Source organism: Gopherus flavomarginatus, chromosome 4 (genome assembly GCF_025201925.1).
Source record: "Gopherus flavomarginatus isolate rGopFla2 chromosome 4, rGopFla2.mat.asm, whole genome shotgun sequence".
NCBI classification, from domain to species: domain Eukaryota; kingdom Metazoa; phylum Chordata; order Testudines; family Testudinidae; genus Gopherus; species Gopherus flavomarginatus.
Window position 1 is genome coordinate 54476013 of NC_066620.1, and position 26421 is coordinate 54502433.

Sequence of the window (26421 nt, forward strand, 5' to 3'; positions counted from 1 at the left end):
TCTGCGCCAGCCACACCCTCGGCCCCAAGGGGCGGGGACGCGCCGCGTGCAGTTGCTGTCGGAGCAGCCTCGCCCTGGCCCGCGGCTCCAGGAAGACGGCGCAGACACCTTCCGCCTCGGTGCGTGTCATGGGACAGGGGGTCACGGGGTCAGCAGGCAGCGTCCTGGCCGGGCCTGAAGTTTAGTGCCTGGTTGCTGGTAGCAGCGTCCTGCTCCTGGCTGGGGGCTCCCCGCGTTCCTCGAGTGGTGCTGCTCCAGCTGTTCCTGTGCGGGAACTGCGCAGTGCCAGGTGAGCGGCCGGTGCCTTCCCGCAGCGCTCGCCGGGGCAGGCCTGCGCCTGTAGGCAGTAACGAGCCGCCCCAGCTCCTAGTGCCGCTCAGAGCAAGGGTTGCGTTGGGGTGGTGTGGGGGGAAGTGTCCTGTGTATGTGAGTAGGGGGCTCTTCGTTGCTATTAGATGGCGGGTTTCCTTGCAGTGGGAAAATCAGTCTCCTCGCTGTCAGCTGCTCCCTTTCCTCCTCCTTTGTTTCCTCGGCTACAGGGGAATGTATTTAATAACCCTCGCTTCACACACTCCCCTTTCCTCTCTAGGGGTCTGTCTGCAGGCTGTGTTTAGTCTCCTCTCTTGAGACAAGTGTGTTTTCCTGCCTGTATTTCGGAGGCCCACCAGGCTTTCCCAGAGCTATGTGTATTTTAGTAGTTAAAGGTTTCAAGCAGACGGCCCCATAGGCTGATACAGTTGCCCCACCCCCCCATGATGTCATGAGGCGCAAACTTAAAAATTTTATTAAAGTAAATATTTGAAATGAAATATCTACAGGTTGAGAAGGTACTGTACATCTGGGGTCAGGCTTGGGTTATGGGGAGTTACAGATATCCTTTGCAAGGATGAAAAGATACATATATATCGCATAACCGGCATAGACCCAGTTCGGGGTGCAAGGGTTTTTAAAGTGTCAGTGGATAAGTGGGCTCGGGTACACCACCCATGGAATGAATAAGGAGTCCAAGTCAGTATCGGTGGAGCGGATAAGTACATGGGTGGGGTCCATCCCTTGGTCCGCCAGGGAAGGAAGTGGGTTATTTTCCTGGTCAGCTGTCTCCATTACTCGGTGTGGTATTGGTGGTGTCCGGTGATATGTTCAGTATAAATGTCTCTGGACCACCTGATGGTGTCAGACACCGCTGAGGATTCTTCCCTTAAGTGGGCCCTGAAGGGTGGGACTGACTGGTTGAACCAGTCCAGCCGTGTTTTATGCGCGTCCTATCTGTAGTGCTAGAGAGGGAACAGTTCAGACTATCTGGTCTGGGTGAAGGTGTTGTAATTGTCAAGTCTTGCTTGGAGCTAGTGGAATTGTAATGATAATAGGAGGCCATCTGTGTGGAGGAGGAGCATTCCAGGCGCATACACCTGGTGAGAGTACTAAGCGAGTATAACTATCACCTACACGGGGACTAACTCGGAACATTGTGCTTGGATAGATGTTAAGGATGTGGGTGGATGCAGGATTTCTGAATTTGATGCGGGTTACGTTAATAACGTATAACCTGTTTAAAGGGAGTAGCAGCTTTGGGAACCAATGAGATCTACTCTTTTTTCATTTGGACTGGCTGTGCATTAGCCGTAATGGGAGGCTCAACTCAGGACTTCAACTTGTCATCAAGTCAGTCTCCTAGCAGCATCCTCTGGGGCTCGAGTGGAGGGACCAGTCTGTAACCTCTGCATCGCCTGCAGCATAGAGCTGGCTCCATATGCCACTCGCTGCAGGTGGGGTAGCGGAGGAAAGACACAACTTGCCTTTTCAAAGGTGCTGAGATTTTGTGTGTGAGAGAGAGATAGGGACGGGTTGGCTGCGGGCAGAGTGTGATACACGCTGCCTCGGGAAGGGTGGTTCTGGCTGGATATTTCAGACAGACACTCGCCACCTCTCTGTGGATCTGCTCATTCAGAGATCTAGAGCCCGAGTGGGGGAGGGGCAACAGCAGCCTCCACGCCACCACCTTCCTTGGGGTGCGGGAGAAGCAGGTCTGCACGCTTAGTGGCCAGAGATTTGGGGAAACCAGTTCTCTAGGACGCTGGCCCGGATCGATGCACCCGGCCATCCGCAGCCAGCGGGCTCTCAATGAGATCGGCTATCCTCTACCCGTGCCTGCGTGCCAGCGGCCATTTTGCGCACAGACTGGTGTGGGCTCCGTACTGCGCCGGCGCAGGCGATGCGGGCGGAATTAGGGCTGCTCGGAGGGGGAATCTGGGAACAGTGAGGGCGGAAGCGGTCGCGCTGTGAGCTGAGGCTGCTCCGCCAGCGGGCAGAGGGGCGGTTTCCGCATCAGAAGCAGGCTCGTCCGCGGAGGTAAACAGCAGCCCCCGCCCGCCCATAGTGTAAGAGAGCGCTGGGTGGCGCGGGCCTGTCCACTAGTGAGTGAGCCTGGCCGGCGGGGCGGGGCGGGGCGGGACTCCGTTCTGCCTGACGGTCGCGCTGGGTTTCTTGGCCTTTGAGGGCGCTGTGGAGCGCGGCCCTCCTGCCTTGGCTCGCTGGGTGGCCTAAATCCTGCCTCCCACGCTGGGGGACAGGGCCGGGGGCGCGATGAGAGGGGGTCTCCGGGGTCTAGACAAAACTGCGCCCCACTGTTATAGCTGTGGCAGGCGGGCCGGCAGCCCCTCGTGTTCCCCAAGCAGCAGGTGATGCTCGAGCGGGAGGCGCTCAAACTCTCCCAGTAGCTCTCCACGCTCGTGTGTACGTTATATGCAATACAGCATTAAACGTGATAGTGATGCTACCAGGTGCAGGACAGACTCACCCAGCTTTTGACTTGGCAGATTTACGAGAGCTTTAAAACTGGCCAGGTTACTAGTCTCAGTTCTTTAAATATTCTTGGTCCCCGCATAGCAGAGTAGTCTAATACAGGAATTATTGTACAGGGATTGTACATACTTGTAAAAAGACATAGTTATTCGTAATTGCTCTGAGCACTTTCTTTGGCCAACTGCTTCCTTGTAATGCCAAAACAAGAGATTGCTTTATCCAAAGTTGTTAAAGTGACAGTTTGTTCAGACACTTGACCACCGGGGTTGTCAATGTGCTGGCATTTTGAGGACAGGGTTCAGAACAGGAAAGAGAGCTCTCTAGATATAGTCTGATACCTTCCTCTACTTCAATGGTCCCCAACGCGGTGCCTGCGGGCGCCATGGTGCCCGCCGGGGCATTTATGTGCACCCGCCTAGTGCCCAGCAGGGGAGAGAAGCCTTGGTCCTGTGCCTGCCGGGGACAGAGAACTCCAGGGCCCGCAGGCTGCGGGCGCTGGTGTTCCCTGTCCCTGGCAGGTAACAGGGCTGCAGCTTCTCTCTGGTGTCTCCAGGGCTGCAGACTGCGAGCCCAGTTCTCTGTCCCTGGCAGAGCCGGGGCTGCGGCTTCTCTCCAGCTTTGAAGCCGGAGAGAAGCCGCAGACCCGCACCTGCTGGGGACAGAGAACTCTGGGGCTGCAGGCTGCGGGTGCCGGTGTTCTTGGTCCTTGGCAGGCGCGGGGTCACGGTTTAAACTGGAGAGAAGCCACGGCCCTGTGCCTGCCGGGGGCCGAGAACTCTGGGGCTGCAGGCTGCGGGCGCCGGTGTTCTCTGTCCCCGGCAGGCGCGGGACCCGCCTAGTGCCTAGCAGGAGAGAGAACCCAGGGCCTCACGCCTGCTGGGGACAGAGAACTCCGGGGCTGCAGGTGCCGGCGTTCTCTGTCCCTGGCAGGCACAGGTCTGCGGCTTCTCCAGGGCTGCAGGCTGCGGGCGCCGGTGTTCTTTGTCCCTGGCAGGCAGCGGGCCATGGCTTCTCTCTAGCTTCGAAACTGGAGAGAAGCTGCGGCCCTGCGCCTGCCAGGGACAGAGAACTCCGGGTTTGCAGGTTTCATTCTATGTTAAAGTAAGAATAATAAATATATTTGGACCAGCAGTTCAACAATGTTTTAGTTTTTTAAAATAAATAAAATGAAAACTGTTTGATATTTATTTTGTCAAAACGCCTTAATTTTTCTTACAGGTAGATAAAAAAAGAGCAAATTCACATGGTGAAGTGAAAGAGAAATTGCCAAATAATTTAATTAATACCTTTTACATGTAAAATTACCCTTTTTATCTTATGGATTCATATATTATGTAATATTAAATATGATTTTTATATTATTTAATGTACAAATACAAAATAAGCCTTGAAAAATTGTTGTCACCCGCCCCACTCTTCTGAAAACACGAATGTGCTACTGGCCACAGAAAGGTTAGGGACCACTGCTCTATTTCATCTTATTTTGAATCCTCTAAAATCTTCCCTCTTTCGAATGTTACTAGGTGCATTATGGTTTGGGGGAAAAATACAATGAGGCATTTGTTGTCCACAGAAAGATTCTCCTCTCTTCCACACGCCAGGAAAAAGTTGACTAATTATTTAGGCCAACAATCTATTCTTTTGCCTCTCTCCACCTCTACTCCAGACAGATCTGGAAAAATAAAATAGCCACACACTATGGCTCTAAACGGTAATTGACTTTAGAACTGTCTGGAGGAAACAAATTCTGATGTCAAGGGGCCTCTGCTGCATATTCTGTACTATTAGACCCCGGAGAGTTCGCTCTGAGGACTGTTAGTATGATTATTATTGTTTGTATTACTGAATTGCTTAGGAGCCCTAGTCATGGACCAGAGCTACTGTGCTAGGGACTGTACACATAGAAAAATGAAAAGAAGGTCTCTCGTGTAGTCCGGATCCTCTCCATAAAAGAGCTTTCTAAATCAGTGATGCACCCTACCCAGAAGTCCGGACACTCTTCAGAAGAATCTCTTCTGCTGATGCTATAGGAAGGCAGTCTTCCAGTCTCCAAATGTAGGTTTAAGTAGCAGGCATTGGAATAATCAAGTATGGATATTAAAAAGGCATGGATAATTGTGCCACAGGCCACATCAGACAAACTATTACCTTATCAGATATAGGTGGAAAAAAAGGCACTTCTTACTACTGGTGTCTCCTGAAAGAATTTTGCTGTATGGAAACACCAATCAGATTGGAAACTGCCTTGTTTGTGGTTGAGCATCCAGCCTTCTGTTAAAGGGAAAGTCATTGTGAAGAGTGGAAGATTTCTTGGTGCTGAGGAAACATGAGAGGAAAGGCAAGTAAAACTTTATGGCCTACCACCTTAAACAGTTTCTCTTGTACTGTAGTAAGGGCTTGCTGTTGTGGGCCTTCCTGTGCAATCTCCCATTTCTTCAGTGTGAGCTAAACCTGTAAAGGAGCTGTAGAATAGTGCCCTACAGTGGTGAGTTCAGAGTTTTAAAAAGTGTGTAAATACACATCAATATATCTGTAACAGGTCTAGGATCTCCAGCAAGTCTCCCCTGCCCTCAGCTCCTTAAAATTACTTATAGAGCTTTGCAAATTCATTTCATAAAAGAAAAATGTGTCTCACATGCACTTCATAGGCCCAAGTGGCGCATCAAATGCACTAGAGAAAGAGGAGCACCCCAGTTACCCTCATGTAACTGTTTTCCTCCAATCTTTAGGTTTCCAATAAATAGAATCGCAAACAGTACTTTAGAGAAATGACCCACTGGTTTCATCGCAACCCTTTAAAGGCTACAGCTCCTGTCACATTCAATTTCTATGGGGTAGCCAGCAGTCCTGCTGCAACAAAGATTTGCAAGTAAGTGTGTTTCAAACTAACACTAACTTCTTTTCCAGTGTTCAGAGTGTACCATGGACATCTTTTTAGTGTTGTTTGAAGAGACTAGAGATTTGTAGGCTGCGAGACAATGAAGCTGGAGGCATTCTCAGTGTCCAGTTCTAGAGAATGATTAATGTAATCTTACAAATCTGATGCTACATAGCAAAACCTATTGTAACAAAACATAGGCTAGAAGGACTAGACGTTCTGTCGCTTTTTTGTTCTGTATGTGTATCCTATTGCAGAAGGATTAGTGTAAGTAATGTACATAAATTAATATACCAAAAGTGTTCTATTGTAGAGATAAGAGTGGCTCTGAAAAAGCATTTAAGTCAATCTTATAAATACTGAAACATGATTACAATTCCATCTATTCACGTAGTGTAAAATCCAAATGCTGATATTGCCCCTGCCATGTTAACTTCTCTGGAAAGGATGAACAGCAGTTCCTATGCATTCTAGTATACAAACACATGGCTTCATGTACAAAAGCATGAGAATCAATTACACAGTGTGTGCATATATCTTTGATTAAGAAACTTTAAGTCAGGGCTCCTGGGTTTTATCCTTCTGTCACACTCTTGCTGTGTGGCCTTGGGAAGTTACTTACCTTCTTTGCCTCTGTTTATGGATCTGAAATGAGTACAACACTGTTCTATTTCATGTGTATTGTGAGGCTTAATTCATGTCAGTGATGTAATTTGAGATCATTGCATAAACACAGTTATAAAGAGGTACTATTGGAACACGCTATTATAGATTTTCTTCTAATTATAATGTACTCTAGTACACTACTGATACAGTGATCTACCTCTGAAGTTTTGGGTGGATAACAAATATTTGTTAGTTGGGTTAAAATTTGGATTAAAAAGCAGTTAAAATTGTTCACTTACTGAAATTGATAACTACTACATATATGTCCAAAACGAGTCATACTTTAAACTGAAAATACTTATGCTGAAGTGAACATTGAGTCCTATAAGAGGTTAAAATGCTTATTTGATCCCTCCCTGAGAAGTGTGTTTGTCTTTTTTCCAGTGGCTATCTCAGATATTAAATTGATACTGCACCTAGCTAGAAGGATAAGAAACAGTGTGGAGGTGTATTAAAAGGATCGCCTTTTTGTATAACTTTTTTTTTTTTTTTTTTTTAAAACACAGTGACTTAAGATCATCCAGGGTACGACTCTTGGAGCTGTTTACTGATTTGAGTTGTAATCCAGAAATGATGAAGAATGCAACTGATTTGTACTTTTCACTCTTGCAAGGTAAGAAGTTTGCAAGCTGCAAACAAAAGATTTTGTATAATAATCTTAGGTTTAATGAAACTCATAATCATTTGTTATACCAATTTATGTAGGGGCACTATCTGGTCACCAGGAAAAACGGTGTGTCCTGTTCCTGTCACCCATTATAGCTTTAAAAGCCTCAGTCAGCATCCTGGCAATACTAGGAGCATGGACAGTCCTTTACTCTCTGCCTTTTAACCAAGTGTTCCAGGTTAGGGGTATCAGCCACCTTCTGCTTTCTGAGGAGGAGAGAAGTTGATTTTCCTTGTCTCTGAGAATAGACTGCATTACTCCTAAAAACAGGTCTATGACTTCTCTCAGAATGGAGAGGATACCAAATCAAAAGTGTAAAATAATCTCAGGTCTAACATTAGGTAGTAGTTTAGCTAGGTGCTGATATGGCCTTCATCACTTTGGTATCTTAGTTTTCAGTAGATATTCACTTACATTTTATGGCTCAGATGTCTGCAATGCTTCCTCAGGATCTTTCTCGCCCCTCAGCATGCCAAGTTCTTAGTGACCCACTCTGACTCAGCATTTTCCCTGTGTGTCCAAATTGCTCTACAGGCCAGTCAAGTAACATCCTTGAATTCTGTGCAATGGGCAGAGCTGAGCTTAAATTAAACATGTTAGTTACGGATTTCTAGGCTATATTGGCCTCCGGACAATTACCCTTTTTTTGCAGCTGTCTTCATTTGAAATCTTCCCCCCCTTCCAGCTCTACTGTACCTTATAAGTTTATTCCATATTATATGAACCTCTGCTTCCTCGTCCACCTCCATTCAGTTCTTTCCTACATTAATTTGAAACAGTTTTGAAATTACATATATAATAGCTTGCCTTTTCCACAAACAATGATTTGCTGTCTGTCCTGATGGTTCATTAGTATGCTTATAGCCTTCTGTGTCCCAGCCTGACATGTGAATCTTTCAAATCAAGTTAACTTTGGCTTAAATGACGATTGCTTATTCTATCAGCCTTAACTCACCCCCCCCCCCCGTATGTTTAATCCCCGTTTTTAAAAGATATAATAATCTATAGTAAATATTCCTCTGTGTCACACAAGGGTCTTGAAACTGCAGACGAATCAGGTTCCCCAGATAGAGGAGAGGGTACTGTCCAAGCTGCTGCAGAGAAGACAGGAGGAGGGTGCCTTCAATAAAAAGGAATCCATACCCAGTCACTGGGACTTGTATTCACAGTTAGTTTGAGTTAGTTCACTTGGTTTATTCCACTCAAGTTAGCCTACCCTGAGTGAGCGTGAAAATGACACTCAAGATACCTAGAGTGATCGGATTAGCATCTGAGGTGTTGCTTCCCCGTTACATTACTAATGTGAACAAGTGCTGGCGGTACTGAAGCTTTAACCTCTCCCCTGACAGACCAACTAACTCAAGCTTAAAGCACCACCTAAGAGATTTGTGGGTGTGGACAAAAATCAGGTTAGGGGCAAAATTCAAATTACAAATTGAGCTGACACTGCAGTGAAGATGAGGCCTAAAACCTTTTCTGTGTCAAATTTTTCAAATATTTCCTACTAGTATTAGGAACCCTACTGTAGATGATGACTCTTTCAAGCACCGTGTTGATTAGACCTTTCCTGAGTATAGTTAGATGACAAGGTGTTTAGACTACCAACAGTCCATTTACACCAGGAGCTGGGTCTGAATCATGCTTAGCAACAGTGAAATCTTCAGCAGAGGCTCACAGGGCTGAGGCAATAGCTTGTCTGAGCAGGGAGTGTCTATTAAGACCAGTTGGTCTTGTCTGTTTTAAATCTTGTTCTCTGAACATTCTGAAGAATAAAAGCTTTAAGGAGTAACATGAATTGCCCGAGAGACTCTTTTTACTGTTCCACCTGCCTACATCTCTACTTGCATCTTTATATTGCTGCCTTCTAATGTTTAAATTGCCTGTTGGTGTGGCTTTTTTTTTATTATTTGGACAGGCTTTATAGTCTCACTGGATAACTCTTCCCAAGACTGCAAGTTGCGATATATTCAGAATTTTAAGTGGACAGACACATTACAAGGACAAGTTCCAAGGTATATGTTCTATGGAGTCTGCAATGTCTGTGGCCAGGTTCTTTAGATTATAGTATAGATATGCCACTACAGTAAATGTTGCACAGTGCCGATCAATAAGTAGTTTCCAAGAGGCTGATTACATTAGTGTTTTAATAGTTGCCTTGCTCTTCTGCTTTATATCTATTACAGTGTTGTTCTGGAGATGCCAAAGTGCCTCTCTTTCATTTATTTGAGGTTAAGACACTACTTAACCAAACAGTCTGTCGGGGCTTTCTGCAACCTCTATTTACAACCGAAAACAGACTGACTATTATAGTGCAAAATGAGAAATAACCATACACAATTAATAGTATAAAATAAGAATTAGAATGTATATAATTGTTGTTGTTTCTGGTGCTGGAAATCTGAAACTAAGTCTTACCTTTATACTTTCTGGTGATATCCTCCCTCCCCTATCGTGTCTCACCTGAAATGTAGACAAACTGTTCTGGTCAGGGTCCCTCTCTCTCCCTCTCTTCTGAAGCATATAGCACTCTTTTGGGTACTGTAGATAAGCTGTAAACAGAAATTTTAATAGGGAGATGTTTTTTCTATGTTTTCCGATTGCCGCGTCCTTAAACCAAGCTGAATAAGTTACCCTTTAAGTGGGATGAACTTATCATAAGAGCATTTTAACATCTATGCAACTTTCTGTTCTTACATTCTATTCTCTTATTTGTAGTTAGTAATTGCATGCTGTAGAAAGCACTTCAAAATAGCTGCCAAGTTAACAGGTCTGAGGCTACATCTTTTTGTTTGTTTAAACTAGTTATCGCTGACCTAGGTTTTCCACAAAACAAGCATTTTAAAAATAAATGAAAGAGAAATGTTAACCTCACTGAAAGCTCAATAAAGTATGTCACCCTGTTAACATAAAAATTCTGCTAAACTCTCTTCCCAACCCCAAATATGTGCCTTTCACATGGATTTTTTCTGAACACCCTGTGGGATTTGTTTACCTGACTTCTTGGGGGATAAGCAAAAGATTAAATCATTGTTAGAAAATCCAAGAAACAGAAAAGCTATAAATTGGAAGTTTCTGACATTTTAAATGAAAACCAAACCTACTTTATGCAGGTAGCTGCAGTTTGTTATGTTGCCGAAGTACAAATTAGAGAACTTGTCTAAACAAATTGGAAAGTATGAAATTGCTTGTTTTGCTTTATTTTTTTATGTATTTGTTTATTTTTAGTGCCCAGCAGGATGCTGTGTTCGAACTGGTTTCCATGGGATTTAATGTGGCTCTCTGGTACACAAAATATGCATCGAGACTGGCTGGGAAAGAAGAGTAAGTGTTTTTTCCTCCTTTAGCAACTCTATTGCAATAATGTCCCAATAAAAAGGAAATCCTCAGTTAAAGCAGACTTCGTTCACATGCTTTAACATTTAGATGCACTCTGGCTCCTTGCCTCCCCAAGAAACTTCCTTGCACTTGAAACATGTAACCAGCCACAATGCACACACCAAATTTCTCTACATCACACTCAGATGCGCAATTTAAACTTCAGCCATACCTAGATCTAATATATTTTTATTAACCTATTCTCCACTGAAATCTAGAATATTTTATTTCTGCATGGAAAAGTGTCACATTGGAATGAAGGCTAGTTTCCCCCATGTTCGCGTAGCTCCTCCAACACCTCAATGAACAGAAATAACTGGCAGAACTTGAGAATTTGTTGGCTTTTCTTTACAGAAGTAAAATAAGTTATGACAAACAAAGGAAATAACTTTTTGCAACTGAAGATTGAAAAGTAGCCTCGCTGAGACATTCTCTAAATGAATGTGTGTGGGAAGTTTCTAGTCACTGTGGATGTTCACTTGGAGAAGCCTGAAAAATGTTAATGTGAAGGGAAATCTTAGTGTTTTCTATGCAAACTATTAAATATTGGACTGAAAATTGTAGAAAATTCTGTTCTCCTACAATGAGCATGTTTAATGACTGGATTTAGTTTTGAAAATTAAGTGTGAAATAGAGGGATTGTAATCCTGGTTTAAATTCACATATAAACACAGCCATTACAGTGTCCTTATAAGTAGCATTGTGCTGAGGAAAAAGTACAGCCAAGCAATGCTGATAAAGGTCAGGCAATAAAACTAAGAATAGTGAACAAGTAGAACTACTCTACAAGAGTAATGTATAGACAAAATCCCAGGTCTTTGGGCTTTTAGATATAAGGCGATTAACCAATGTATGAGTAGTCAGTTTTGTAACATTATGAGCTGGTAAATAACTCAGCTGTGTAATATTAACTTGAATTACAGAATTACATATTTCATTAACAACCTTTCAGTATAACAGAAGATGAAGCAAAAGATGTTCACAGAAGCTTGAAGATAGCAGCTGGGATTTTTAAACATTTGAAGGTAGAAAACATACCTTTATTCCTGTTTCTTAAGTTGTAAGTTTCTCTGTACAGAGACTTTGTCTACTCCTTGTCCTGTACAAGACTCAGTGAATTGTCAGTGCATTACAAAAGACTTTTAAGAGCCTTTTATGGTTCATGTGCAGAGGATTTATACAGTGATAGTGGAGCTTTTGAATGCTGCGGAAAATAACATACCATCAATGAGTCACGCTACTAGTCAGTTGCTATGGCTGACTGTTAATCAAAGTAGAAAGGCAAGGGCAATGGTGTATTATAAGGACATGGCCGGTGATCACCTTGATTCCTTCACTTGTAATTTATACCCATTTAGTAATAGAAAATGTATCTGGAAAAAACACGGACATTTAGTAGTAGTGTCTTAGATTTGAACTAACCTTGAAACTGACTGTCTCTCTACCACTTAGGACAGCCATATCCCCAAACTGATTACACCTGTAGAAAAGGGGAGGGATTTAGAAACTCGGCTTATAGACTCCTACATCATCCAGTGCCAAGCTGAAGCTCAAGAAGGTAAAAAAATAATGGGGGTATTTATCTGTGGATTTCTTTTGTGGTTCATAATGCCTTCTGGATAGTGACAGCCAGCGTTCTCCCAAAGTACTGTGGTTTGGGGTTGATTGTGTAGCCAGAATCAAACTCTTCACTTTTGTTAAACAAATGGCAATAAAACCTTACAAATATTTGTTGATCAATTTTAGAGAAGTTCTCTAGGAGATTCTTGTTGGCACCCTTGCTTAATACAATATGAAAATGTCTAATTAACTAAAGGTCCAAATATTTTGAAATAAAAAAATTGAAAACTAATCTCACTGCAGTGTACCACTGCCCATTTTGTCAAGTTTTCTTTTGTAATCATTTCGAGCTATTCTATTCAGACTGTACTTATGCCTTAATTTTGTCTATAAAGCTTGCGTCAAGTGTCAGAGCACACAGTTATTTCTATGCTAATAGAACTCAAGTATTCAAACTGCTAAATCCCTAAGTAGGTTTGATGTGACTGTCTGCAATTACATTTTATTAATGGTTTTAGTGACAATTGCCCGAGCTATTGAGCTGAAACACAATCCTGGTCTGATAGCTGCTCTAGCCTATGAAACAGCCAATTTCTACCAAAAAGCTGGTAAGTCAAATTACGTCATTTGAGTCCTCAGTGATATAGTTTGTATGTCTTGCAGAAAACCAAACAAACCACTAACATTGCAATCAAGAGCAGTAACTCTGCTGGAGTTTCTTTGTGGACAGCGTTAACAGCATCTCTGTGCTTCCAGTCAGTAATTTGAAATCATGTTCTAACGGACAGTCATCAAGTGTCAATTCTTAATATAACAGACTTATAGTGGGTGAGTCTAGAGGTAGTGTCCTACTAGCTCTGTAGGTGATTTTGTTCTGGTTCTGTTCTTCAGCTCGCTAGGATAATAAGTTAGTAGACAAGGGGGTGGATGGAGTTTAAAGGATTGTCTTGAGTTGTTCAACAGCAGCTCCTCAGGGCAGGGCTGGTATTTCCTAGGAAAAACTAGTTTCTGATAAGGCACTGGTAAATAGTGGTTTAAACTGGAAAAAATAAAATTATTATTAGAATATACTAATGAAAGTGACTAAAAAATATTTAGAAGTTTTTTATAATAGTTTTGCAGTAATATGATCTGTTTAATTTTAATTAAAGGAAATAGAGAAAAGCTTCAACCTAAAGCTGTATTCTTTTGCCTCGGCTACCTCAAACAGAAACTGAAACTTTTGTATGTGGGAATTCCTAGACTTTGTTTAGCAACGAAATTATGTTTGTTTAGCAAACGAAAGGGAATTCCCAGATTGTTTTTAAAAATTGGGTTTTTTAATTGTTTTTGAACTTGATACTTTCATGGAGCGTAAGTCTCCTTGCAGCTGCAGGTATAATTGGTGCACTTCATTGAGGTTATAGCTATTTCATACTTATGATCTATAGATACACTTAACAAGACCACAGTGCTGCTTTGAATGTTTTTTTTAATGATTTAGAAAAAAAAATTGTTTATGTAATTCTAGATCAAATGCTATCCAGTTTGGATCCAGCGTACACTATTAAATGGAGAAAGTATTTACAATTGAAGGCATGTTTCTATATGGCATATGTGAGTACTCTGTAACCAATCTGGGTTTCTAAAGGTTATCTAGGAGTTAGATGGGGAGTGGGAGTCAGTTATCATTTGTCCTTGTCACCACATCATAAAATGAGAGATTGCAGTCCCTGTAGTACTTAAAAATACGCTGTTCTAGAATAAGATGCAATTTGTGTCCTGTAGAATTTAGTGTAGTTAGTTACCTCCACAATGGGGCAGGTCAGTTTGAGCATTTAATACTTGTGCTGTATTCTCTGCACTGATTCCCAGTCTGCTTCCAGGTGTAATTCAGAGTTCATCACATCTCTGAATTTATGGATGAGATAGGACCTGATAATATCAGTTGCCACCCTCAAGCCTTCTTGTAGGATGTGTGTTCTGCTAGAGCCTGGTTGATCTGGCATAACATTCTCCATCAAGGATCAGCAGCTCTGTAATTAGTCAGACTATATTTTGGTTTTAAAAAGAAAAATACTTTGACTTTCTCTTAGTTTGGGTCTGTAGCCAGAGGCTGTTTATCTTGTGAATGGGTGAGAAAATTAAGGCTGGGCTGGGTTTGATTTGTGCTATTTGTTAAGACCATCTGTGTGTAATTCTTGTAATATGGACAATGATGGAATAAGGTAATGCTGTCAGATTTGGTTTCACAGTACAGCAGGAAATATATATGTTGCATCTTGAGAATATTTATATTGGGCCTAATTTAAATGGAGTGGGCTTTTACAAATGAAAGGGAGCATTTGATACTGCACAACAGTAGGACCACTATTTGAGCATAAGAGCCCAAAATAGTCTTATGAAAGCGAGAAAATGGGACTGTGGTGAAGTCCCACTTAGACCTTGCCATAACAATTCAGAAAAGCTGGAATGTTTGTTGACTTTCTGAATTGAGTGAAGTTTTTTCATATATTTAAAAACCCTAAACACTCACGGTACCTGATTCTCGCCATGAAAACAACTGGGTTTCTTCCTGTTGAAGGGACTTGTGCTTAGGCACCAGTAAGTGCTGCTTCATATTACTTCCCTGGACCCCCCTGCTGGTTGACTGTGCAACTGACAGCAGCCTCAGAGAGATGCAGATCTTACCATTTTGGCTTGTGTTCAGCTGTACATAATCCCCATCCAGTGAGAAGGAAATATAGCAGAACTGATATGTTGACAGGAAATGTGCGATTGATGCCTGCACCTATATCGTTCTCTCTCACCAGTCATACTGCTACCATGGTCAAACTCTGCTGGCCAGCGATAAATGTGGAGAAGCAATCAGATCTCTGCAGGAATCAGAAAAATGTAAGTATGGTTGCCACATTCTCAAATCCCTCATGGAACATCTGCTGTTGTACTATTTAGAGGATTTTAAAAAATCTTTAGTTTTCATACTTCAGAGTAGCTCACAAAATATCCAGATATTTGTGTTAAAGCCAAATAAACACATTATCAAGGTTGTATCCGAGTAGGCAATCAATGCATACTAGCTGTCTAAAATCACTGAAGACCTTTAGAGTCCTTTGTGTGTCCAGAATCCACAAATGTGTGATACAAAGAAAATACACAACAAGGAGACCAATGTCCACTTAATTTGCTACACCCCTATTTTGGGAGGAGGATATAAACCCTGTATTAAGTCATGTTCCTGATGGATTGGCTGCGCATCATAGGAAAGCAGAATTAGGCACGTTCTTACTAAACTTGTAGGCATTACAAGTGCAGGGCTGCTAGATGTTGCTTAGTGAGGCTGAAGACAGTCTGTTTTCCAAATTCTAAAACTCTTCCATTTCCAACTGCTATGGTCCGGTGATAGAACGAATGGGTCTACTTAATATTACATGAGTTACTTGCATGGATAAAGGATAAAGTAGAGATATGAATACCCATATTGAAAAGTACAGTACTTGGATACTAGTGAGTTCAAGAGCAGTTTAAATGTATTTCTTTGCACTTGTTTGGTCTTACTTTTAATGTTGTCTTCTGTGAACCAGTGGCACTCTTCTTGTTGGTATAGTACACTTGTATTAGAATTTCTGACTCAAAACTCTGGGTGTAGAAAACTTTCTTTAGTTCAGTCTTACCTCATATTACAGGTTCTGCACCCTCATTTTGGCCTGGGGAGATTGAGTGTGCAAGGTGGTATTGAATGTCTTAATAAGATGCAGTTAAAGACTGGAGTTCTTGTGAGAGGGAGTTCTGTCAGTTTGGGGAAGGAGAGGGATCTGCAGGAAGACTCCATCAGAGGATCCAGAGAGGAAAGTGATCTTTAGAGGACCAGGATCACAGAGGACTGTGGAATGAACTGTCCATGCTAGCCAGGTAAAAAGGCCTGGATGGAGCAACCTGCATTGGGGGGCAGAAGCCTTAAGAGGGAAGAGACTTGAGGAAATGCCAGTCAGGAGGACCTGGGTTTGAAACAAACTATGAACCCATTAAAGGTCTGAAGAACTTTGGTGTTGGGAAGACTTGTTTTTAAGTTGACATTTGTACTCCGATCTTTTAATAAATCTGACCCCAAAAAGGGATGTTGTTTGACTTGCATGACAGTCTGGGTGCAGTTATTGGAAAGCTCAAGAAAGGGAAACAGAGGCAGTATTCAACTCCTTGTTACATCTGGTAATGCAATATTCTGTTTTCTTATAATGTCCTTTATCCCATTAGCCTAAAAATACCAGATAAATTGAAGCTTTTGGCAGGCTGTAAAAAAGTGTGTCTTTAAGATGACACCATCAGGAGTTCTTTAATTATCTGAAAATCATAAGGGAATCCCACAAAAGGTGGACGCATGGATTAATTGCTAAGGAAGAGAAACAAAAGAATAGCACAAGCATGTAGGGATAAAATCAGAAAGGCGAAAGAACAAGATGAGTTACACCTAGCAAGGAACATAAAAGGCATTAAGAAGAGGTTCTTTAAATATATTAGGAGCAAGAGAAAGATGAAGGAAAGTACAGTAACTCCTCACTTAATGTTGTAGTTATGTTCCTGAAAAATGCGACTTTAAGTGAAACGATGTAAAGCAAATTCAATTTCCCATAAGAATTAATGTAAATGGGGGGGTTAGGGTCCAGGGAATTTTTTTTGCCAGACAAAAGGCATTATATACATTTTAAACAAGCAATTTAATACTCCACTGGGGGGAGTAGTGTGCATGTGCTGTGTGTTTACAAACATACTGTACATACAGTACAGTACTATAGTTACGAGGTGCCCCTGCCTTACCCTTCACAGGCACAGCCCACTGGTACTGGAGATGAGGCAGGCAAGGAGGCTGAAGGTGGTGTAGGCTAGGAGAAGCACATTGTGCGGCAGCGGCAGGTTCCCCTACTCTGCAAGCACCAGGGAAGGGTGGGGGGGCTCAACCCTCAGCCAGCCCACTCCCTCCTTCCCCCAACCCCCATCCTTGACCTGCCTCTTCTCCCCCTCGACCTCCTCCCCCTTTACTTCCCATGCTGCGTCCTCGCTCCTCCCCCCTCCCTTCTAAACACTGCAAACCACCTGATTGGCTCTGGCAGGAGGCAGGGGAGGGAGGAGGAGCCTACAGTCAGAGTCATCGCTCCTTCCCCCTCCCTCTTGCCCAGGGCAGTGAGCTGGCTTGCATCATTTAGAAGGGAGGGGAGGGAGGAGCAAGGATGCAGCATGGAAAATAAAGGAGGAGGGAGGTGGGGAGAAGAGGCAGATCAAGTTTGGGGATTTGGGGGTAGGGGGGAGCGGGCTGGCTGAGGGTTGACCCCCCCGCCCCTTCCCTGGTGCTTGCAGAGTAGGGGAAGCTGCTGCTGCTGCTCCTCCCTCCTGCCCCCGAAATGTCTCAAGCCAACTGATTGCTGCTGAGGGGAAGAGAGAAGGCGCTGATCCACGGGGTCTGCCAGGGAGCAGGGGGTGCTTGGGAGCGTAGGTAGGCTGCCAGCTCTGGAGAAAGCAGGCAGCCAAACAACGTAAGAGTGAAGCATTGCACAACTTTAAATGAGCATATTTGCTAATTGATCAACAACGTAACAATGAAGAAACGTTAACTGGGATGACTTAAAGTGAGGAGTTATTGTATAGGTCCTCTACTTGGTGGGGAAAAAAAGCCAATAAGTGATGACATCAAGAAGGCTGAGGTGTTTAATGCCTATTTTGCTTTAGTCTTCCATAAAAAGGTTAATGGTGACCTGATTCTCACACAGTTAATATTAAGAACAAGGGAGAGGGAACTCAAAGCAAAATGGGGAAGACAAAGTTAAAGAATATTTAGATAAGTTAGATCAGTGGTTCTCAACCTATTTGCCATTGTGGGCTGCATCCAATACTACCTATATGGGCTGCAGCTGTGTGCTGATTGGGCTGCAAGCAGCCCATGGGCCACAGGTTGAGAACCACTGAGTTAGATGTATTCAAGCTGTCAGGGCCTGATAAAATTCATCTTAGAGTCATTAAAGAACTGGCTGAAGCAATCTCAGAATGGACAACAGTTGAGGTCCCAGAGGACTGGAGGAGAGCACACATAATACCTATCTTTAAAAAGGAACAAAGAGGATCCAGGGAATTATAGACCAGTCAGCCTAACCTGGATATCTGGAAAGATACTGGAACAAATTATTAAGCAATCAGTTTGTAAGCAGCTGAAGGATAATAAGATTATAAGAAATATCCAGCATAGATTTGTAAAGAACAAATCATTTCAAGCCAACCTAATTTTCTCCTTTGGCAGGCTTACTGGCCTAGCAGATAGGGGAGGCAGTAACATGATATATCTTGATTTTTTTTTTAGTAAGACTTCTGACACAGTCCCACATGACAATCTCATAAGGAAAGTAGGGAAATGTGGTCTAGATGACATTACTATGAGGAGGGCGCACAGCTGGCTGAAAGACCATACTCAAAAGTGTACTTATCAATGGTTTGCTGTCAGGCTGGGAGGCTGTATCCAGGGGGGTCCTGCAGGGGAGAGGCCTGGGTTTAGTACTATTTGATATTTTCATTAATGACTTGGACAATAGAGAGGAGAATCCACGTATAAAATTTGAAGATGACATCAAACTGGGAGGAGGAGTTAGAATTTTGGTGGACGGAATTAGAATTTGAAATGACCTTGACAAAGTAGAGAATTGGTCTGAAATCAACAAGATGAAAATTAACTAAGACAATTGCAAAGTACTTCACTTAGGAAGGAAATGCGCAGTTACACCACAGGAAGTAACTGGTACTGTTGAAAAGGGTTGTTTGGGAGGGGTGGCATAGTGGATCACAAATTGAATATGACTCCTCAGTGTGATGCAGCTGTGAAAAAGGCTAATATCATTCTTGGGTGAATTAACGGGGGTGTCTTTTGTAAGACACAGGAGGTAATTATCCTGCTCTACTCAGCACTGGTGCAGCCTCAGCTGGAGTACTATATCCAGTTCTGGGCACCACACTTAAGGAAAGATGGGAAAAAATTGGAGAGACTCTAGAGGAAAGGAACAAAAATGCTAAAAGGTTTAGGAAGGGTTAAACTGATTTAGTCTTCAGAAAGGAAGACTGAGGGCGGGGGGGACCTGATAATGGTCTTCAAATATGTTGACCATTATAAAGAGGACTGTGAGCAATTGTTCTCCATGTCCACAGAAACTAGGACGAGAATTGTAATAGGCTTAATTTGTATCAAGAGAGACTTAGGTTAGATTTTAGGAAAAAAATTCTAACTATAAGGGTAGTTCAGCTCTGAAATAGCTTCCAAGGGAGGTTGTGGTATCCCCATCACTGGATGTTTTTAACAACAGGTTGGACAAGTACCTTGCAGGGATGGTCTAGGTTTACTAAGTCCTTCCACGGCGTAGGGGGCTGGATTTGATGACTTCCCAAGGTCCCTTCCAGCACTACATTTCTGTATCAAGGGACTAATGGTAATATTATAAACATTTGAGTTAATACTCAGTCATATGAATGAAGGCATTATCTAAGCTCCCAAGACTGGAAAGAGCAATTATTTCACTTTGGGTTAGCTTTAATAAAGTAAGTCTTGCATTTCTAGAGAGCACTTTCTTCCCCTCTGACAGGCTAAGCAGACAAGAGTCATAGAAAAGGATCCTTCTTGGCATTTTCCCTTGGTCCCTCAGGGCACAGCTGTACATTTCAGGCTTCTTTAATGTGCTTGGCTTATTCTCATACCAGACACCCACAGTGGTGTTCCCCTTAGTGTCCCTGAATTCTTTCAGGACTGTGTTCAGTGGCTATGTAGTTCCAGTTCTTGTTTTACAGTCCCACTTCTGCTTGTCTCTGCAAATAAGAATTCTTCTCTGTCCTACCTTTTTACTGACTATACCAATGTTTTGGCTATGGTTGGAAGAGTCACCCTGAAACCAGCTGCGTCTGCTTTATCTAATCAGAATCCTGGAGGGATTACTGCATCTGTTACAATTGAAGTAAGAGATAAGTGCAGTTTTATGCCAATTCTAACTTTTTCACATTGCTTTCTTGTGAAGTTTTTGTCAAGGCTGAAGCATTATGCAAAGAATATGGTGAAACCAAAGGACCTGGGACTACTGCCAAACCCTCTGGCCACCTCTTCTTTAGGAAACTGGGAAGTCTGGTTAAGAATACCCTAGAAAAATGCCAGAGAGAAAATGGATTCATGTAAGTATATATTCCCTACGTGGTACGCTACTCTGCACAGATTTAAAAAAAAAAAAAAAATCCTTCATTTATTACTACTTTTAAGGTTAGATTGTAAACTTTACAAAGAACATTTTTTCCCTTTATAATTTGCTTCAGTGTGTTAAAGAAACTGGAAGAGTGTCTACTTTCTTCATGTATCTGTAATATAAGTAAACTTTGAATCTTTGCTTGTGACTTTCTTAAACTTTGCCATTGTTTTTGTAGGACCTACATAAAAACCTATATTTGTACTTCCTTTGCTGGCTTTTCTAAAGTTAATCAGTAATATTGCCTGAGCTCTGTGGCCTTGTTAATTGCCAAGTGTCCCAAGTAATTATGGTAAATAGGTCATTCAGTTAACTGATTTAGAAACTTACTCTTGAAGGGACATCAACTTTGAATCTAGTGAGTTCAGAATAGTTACAAGAACTACACCAGCCCCTGAATCCCCTTGCCAATCATAGAACACAAGTGCTGTCAAATAACACAGTAAACTAAAAATAGAGAGGTGGTGGTTTTTTTTTTTTTTTTTTTTGCTTATCTTCTTCAGTTACATGGATTGTATTTCTGACTTGTAACAGTAGTATATAAAAAGATTCATAGACGTCTGATGGCATGTCCCTTTAAAAAAACAACAAAACCCAAATTCACATGCTCAGGGCCTGTTCCCTGAGATGTTGTTAATGCTATACTGATGACAGAGAAATAGTCACAGAACTCTGCTCAAGCATAAACACGATATGTGTTGAGCATAAGGTAAGTGGCAGTTTTTATTGCGTGGTGTGACTTCGCAAAAGATGTATATAATAAAAAAATACTGTTTCAGGTTCTGTGATCTAGCAGGGCTCTCTGGTGGTTGCAGTGTTGCCAGCATCAGTGCATGCTGATATGCCAAGCATCTGACTTCAGGGAGATTGAGGAAAATTGTTGCATCTGCCTCTTCACTTTTCTCCTAAAGCATTGCTAACCGTAATCTGGATTTTTATTTTAAGTATATGTAAATTGAAACAACAGCATTTATCTCTGCTTCTGCCAAAACAAAGGGGAGAAAACCAATCTGTTATCAGATGGAAATGACTAAGGTAGCCAATGAGGAGGAGGAAGCACAAATAGGAAATAGTCTGTTCTTATGAACCATCACGGAAACTTGCTGCCCTGAACACCTTTTCGTAATACCAGCATTAAGACCCTTAAATAAAATGGGACTACTTCAGCAGTAATAGTGTGGTGCCTTTGGGAGTGGCCAGATTACTCCCAAAAGTGAAGAAAAATAAACTAACTGCAAATATTTGTTTACAGTGTATTTAAAATATTAAATTCTGTCTTAGTTATTTTCAGAAAGTGCCACCCGAGGCTCCTCAGCTGGAGCTGAAGGCAAACTATGGCCTGGTAGAACCCATCGTTTTTGAATTTCCTGCCTTGCATGCACACTGGACCCCTGAAACACTTGTTGCATTTGATCTCACCAAGAGGCCAAAGGATGACAGTGTAAGAATATTTCACTTAATGTTTTTCCTCCTCTCCCTCCCATCGGTTTTATCCCATGCGTAGTAGAGAGTTGGCACTCTGCTTTTCCACTGGTGCCTTCTGCCATATCCTGCTCAATAGAGCAAACACAGAGGAAGGACGGTCTTGAGGTGTAGGCTCTATGCAGGGGAATTGGGAAACCTGGGTTCTGTTCCTGATTCTACTATGTGACTAGGCAAATCACTGAACCTCTCTGTGCCATAGCATCCCCATCTGTAAATCTGGAGGAATGCTGGGACACCTGAGGAGTGTTGAGGTTAAATTCAGTGAAATTGGTGAGGTACTGAGGTACTTTAGACTGTTCCATGGCATTAGCTCCTAATGCATCTGACGAAGTGGGTATTCACCCACGAAAGCTCATGCTCCAAAAGGTCTGTTAGTCTATAAGGTGCCACAGGATTCTTTGCTGCTTTTACAGATCCAGACTAACACGTCTATCCATCTGATAATTAGCTCCGAATGTAATTAAATACATACAAATTGTCTACATGGGCACAGAATGTTAAAGCATCTGCTTTTAGTAGCTTGAGGTATTGCTAAAGAACATCATCGGACAGGATGATACCAACTATCTAACATACCCTTCCACCAGTCCTTACTATTTTATGTTTTTATAGCACTCTTCATTTGAGCCTTGCCACACCCCTGTGAGGTAGATGGTGGAATTTCCACTTCAAAAAAGGCACACCGTGAGTCAGTCATAGGTCAACAATCCAAGCTCCCAGCCACCTTCTCTCCTCATTGAACAACTTCTGTTAGTCCAGAGCCTAGAAGCTACATTGTTTCCTAGTTGTCTTTGGCTCATATAATGACATTGACCTTCTTTGTAAAGCACTTTGATGTCTCTGAATGAAAAGTGCTATATAGGAGTTAGGTGGTGGTAGTGTTAGTCAGCCTGTCTGCATTTCTTAAGATAGAATTTAAGGGTCATGTTGTTAAGAATGCAATGGCCTTCAAACTCAATGCAGCTGTACTTCTAAAGTAGGTGCAGTAAATTGGATGAACTTCGTTTAGTCCATTCTCTGCTGTCCATTTTAAGCCACCATGAAATACAGCAGATCTAACTTTTTTGTGTTAGAGAAACGAGAAAGCCCTGAGCTGGGAGAATGGAGAAGACTAGCGGACAAGTGTATCTAAACTCTGCATGGCCTCGCTGCTGAAACCTATAATATGAACATTGTGTGGAACCCATGATTCTTTTAATTCATCTTTTTCAAACTCTTTTCTTGTCTGCAGGCTAAGCCAAAACCAGAGGAAGAAGTGAAACCTCTGAAAGAGCCAGATATAAAGCCTCAAAAAGACAGTGGATGCCAGATCTCTTAAACACCATAAGTGCTTTGAATTCCTTCTACAAGTTGTATTTAATGAACTCTGGGGCTTTCATTTCAGATCCCTTTTTCTAATTCTTCTTAATCCTAAAGATTAATTTACTGATTTATCTTTAGTAGAAGTCTCTTCATTGAGAATGTGGCTGGATTTATAAGTGAAATTATTTATAGCCAGGCTTTTTGTTGTTTTAAATGGGACCTCAGAATGCTCTGAAATGTCCATGTTTATAGAAAGTGTTTTAAGTTTAGGTGGTGGTTCTCAGGTTAGCTTCTATACCGAGAATAGCATACTGAAGTTAGTATTTCCCACCATAGGAAAGGGTGGTAAAGTTAAATATATGGTTTCTTTCCATGAGGTTTAATTCTTTACATACTACTAATAGTGTGAAGTGCCCAGAACAAAAAAGATACAAATGGAAGTTTTCCAGAAGCAATCTTTTAGTCATGTTCATCACAAAGGCTTAAAACCCTGTCTCATTCCCATTCTGTTTCTGATAAATGAGAAAAGGAATTCTCAGCTGGGATTTATCCATGTGGAAACTTCTATAGTGAAGTCACTTCACTATACTTCTTCAGAAGCAGAATTTCTCCATAATCAGAATGCAGTTTATACTCAATTGAAACAACTGGAAACAATTATACTACTTCACTTTAAATCAGGTTTCCCTATACCCAAGTTCATAGTAACCTGCTTCCTCTGTAGCTTGTTTATTTTATCCAACTGCTTACTTTGAAGCCTTTTCATCTCAATCTGGGAGTCTGGTGGTCGCATGAGAGTATGAGGCAGCAAGTAAGTGGAAAAAATCTTAAAATGAATATATCATGGTGTCAGACTTCCTGACTTTTTTGGAGTTTAATACTGTGCAGGGTCCAGAATGAGTGAATTGTGGGTACTTAAAATTCAGTGACTTCATAGAACTCAGATTAATGCGTTTGACTGCAATTAATGTGCTGTATTTTCAATTGAGTAATATCTGCTCTGTCAATGGCTTCCTAGAACTAAGACAATGAGTATTGCTAGCGTTTCAGCACAAAGGAGATCCAGCTCTAGATCTCCTTTACCTCAAACATAAATGGCATCTTCTCCCAGCTTCCTTAATTGCTAGCTGAAAAGAGCACCTTGATAAAGAGCAGCTGTGGAAAAAATGACCCCAGGCAAGACTGAGGCTGATTGGAAGAAGGAAGTGCTCTGAAGAACTTATTGTTTCTTTAACTTTCCCCACTATTGAGGACTTAGACAAGTTAGTTTGCAGCCTTGGTATCCTATGGGCATTCAGCAGTAGTGAGTTCAATAGAACTGTGACAACAGAAACATCTATTTTCATTTGTAACTGGTCAGAAGATTGTCTGGCACACAACTAGTCACAGTGGTGTGTTCGTGTGTGTGCGTTCCTTCCAGGCTTGAGCTTTGCAAGTCATTACACTTAGGAATAAAGCTCTGCACCTTGAAGAAGCATCTGCTGATAATAAGCACAGCAACCCATGTGTTTAGCATCGCGGGTTACAAGGAAAGTATGCTCCAGTGCTCTGCTGTCTCCATTCAGTACAGAGATCAGTTCAATGACTGTCTTGATATTCAAAATCTTCTGTGGGACTGGATGTAGCTTCCTGGCAGACCGGGACTTTCCACAACAGCTGGAACAAAGAAGCTGTTGGCCAATAAGAGGTAATTTATGAAGTTGGGAAATCGAACTTTCACAGAAACTGAACTGGACCAGGCAACTCATTGCTACAAGAGATAGGAATGATTGTGGTGCTAACCACTATGGACAGATCAGATGCAAAACTCATTTCTTCAATTTTCCTTTCTCCTAATCAGTTCTATACATGCATTCCCTATAAATTAATCAAACTATTTCTCTTACAGGTTGTAAAGGACAAGATAATTTATATTTTTAACTATTTGAGGTATTTAGATGTTTGGGGGGGGGGGCAGGGCTATGAGTACCTGGATAGATATTTCTCTCTCACAACTTCTCTATTTTTTTTCTTGTTGCATCCCAAGTTTTGAAGGAAGGTAGCTGAGTATGTTTGGCCAAGGTTTCACACGTGTTGATTTACTGATGAGAAACTTCCAGTCCCCTGAATAATTATAGGGGCCATTTTAGGATCTCCCACACTGGTAGTGGAGAATGGAGGTAGGAAGTAGGACAAATGTGTATTGTTGCCACAAAATCCTGTTCTTTTCAAGTATATTCTATCCTTGCAGTTACGTGGCTTTCATTTTACTAAAGGATAAGAAGCTGTGAGTAGCTCCATGCTCCCAGTCCTAAATTTGCAGTATGTACTCTGTTACTCTTAATAACCTGTACTGAGGCATTTTTCTACTGACTGACAATTTTATCTCCTCTAATTAAAGTTATGCTTTAATAAAACACAGTTTTCTCTTAATCCCTGCTGCTGACTATTGCACAGATTCGCCTGTTTTTATTGTCTTGCACATGTATGTTCATGCACCTGCATTGGTGCATTTCACCATGTGTGTGCTGTAGCATATAAATTTCTTCCTAAAATCCAAATCTATATTTTTTTGTAACCATTGACCAGATCTTCCTTCCAAAAGTTTATTTTATTAACTTGCATATTTACTGGGATTTAGACCGTGGCATTGTATTATCGCCTACATTCTGGAACTAAGTGGCTTGTTTGATTTAAATTCACTGTAAATGTTTGCTGACTGTGTACAACTCAAGTGTTAGATAATGGCATTACTAAGCCAGGCTGTAACCTTGTGCTGGTCCCAGGCTGTAGCAGTTTTCAGTGACCACAAGATAGTAGCTTTAAAAACTGATTAAAAGAATGAGTCTGTTCTCTTAAACTTTGTTGCTTCTCAAGACTTACTTTTGTTTACTCACTACATACCACAGGCTTTAAAATACGAGTAGTCTTGCTTGTGGGCAAGGAATATTGTTATAGCCATGTCGGTCCTGGGATAATGAGACAAGGTGGGTGAGGTAATATCGTTTATTGGACCAACAACCATTGGTGAGAGACAAACCTTTTGAGCTTACACAGAGCTCTTCTTCAGAAATTAAGAGCATCAAGCTAAATACTGTGACACTCGTAGTACCTTTCTTTCCCCCAGCCTGAAGAGCTCTGTGTACCTTGAAAGCTTGTGTCTCTCTCACCAACAGAAGTTGGTCCAATAAAAGATATTAGCTCACCCACCTTGGCAAGGAATATAGACATTTTAGTCTGAAAAGAAGTAGAGGATGTTAATCTGTAATGGGTGATTCCCTTTTGAGTTCTTACGAAGCAGGAAGATTTTGTTAAGGTATCTAAATACAGACACTCCATTCTTTGAGTTAATTAATTATTCCATTTGCTTAAGCAATTAGCCTAATGGAGGGGCTTCAGTCGGTCTGCACATATAAATATATATAATACATTTCCTTCTGCTAAGATTTCCTTTTAATTTTTTAAAAGAT

At 41.9% G+C, this 26421-nt stretch overlaps 1 protein-coding gene across 3 annotated transcripts; it reads left to right on the plus strand.

The window, feature by feature from the left end:
* The first annotated feature begins 148 nt into the window (after positions 1 to 148).
* Positions 149 to 25122, plus strand: BROX (BRO1 domain and CAAX motif containing). 3 transcript variants are annotated; one of them, XM_050948596.1, is made up of 13 exons: positions 149 to 289; positions 5532 to 5671; positions 6853 to 6959; positions 8929 to 9025; positions 10239 to 10334; positions 11341 to 11413; positions 11841 to 11946; positions 12467 to 12556; positions 13459 to 13544; positions 14741 to 14822; positions 19967 to 20117; positions 21467 to 21626; positions 22902 to 25122. In XM_050948596.1, the coding sequence occupies exons 2-13, from the start codon at positions 5571 to 5573 to the stop codon at positions 22986 to 22988; spliced, it is 1236 nt and encodes a 411-aa protein (XP_050804553.1). In that variant the 5' UTR covers positions 149 to 289; positions 5532 to 5570; the 3' UTR covers positions 22989 to 25122. The 3 variants fall into 3 exon arrangements, with proteins under 3 accessions (XP_050804553.1, XP_050804556.1, XP_050804555.1); XM_050948599.1 differs by lacking the exon at positions 149 to 289 and adding an exon at positions 2167 to 2378; XM_050948598.1 differs by lacking the exon at positions 149 to 289 and adding an exon at positions 2167 to 2349.
* The last annotated feature ends 1299 nt before the right edge of the window (positions 25123 to 26421 follow it).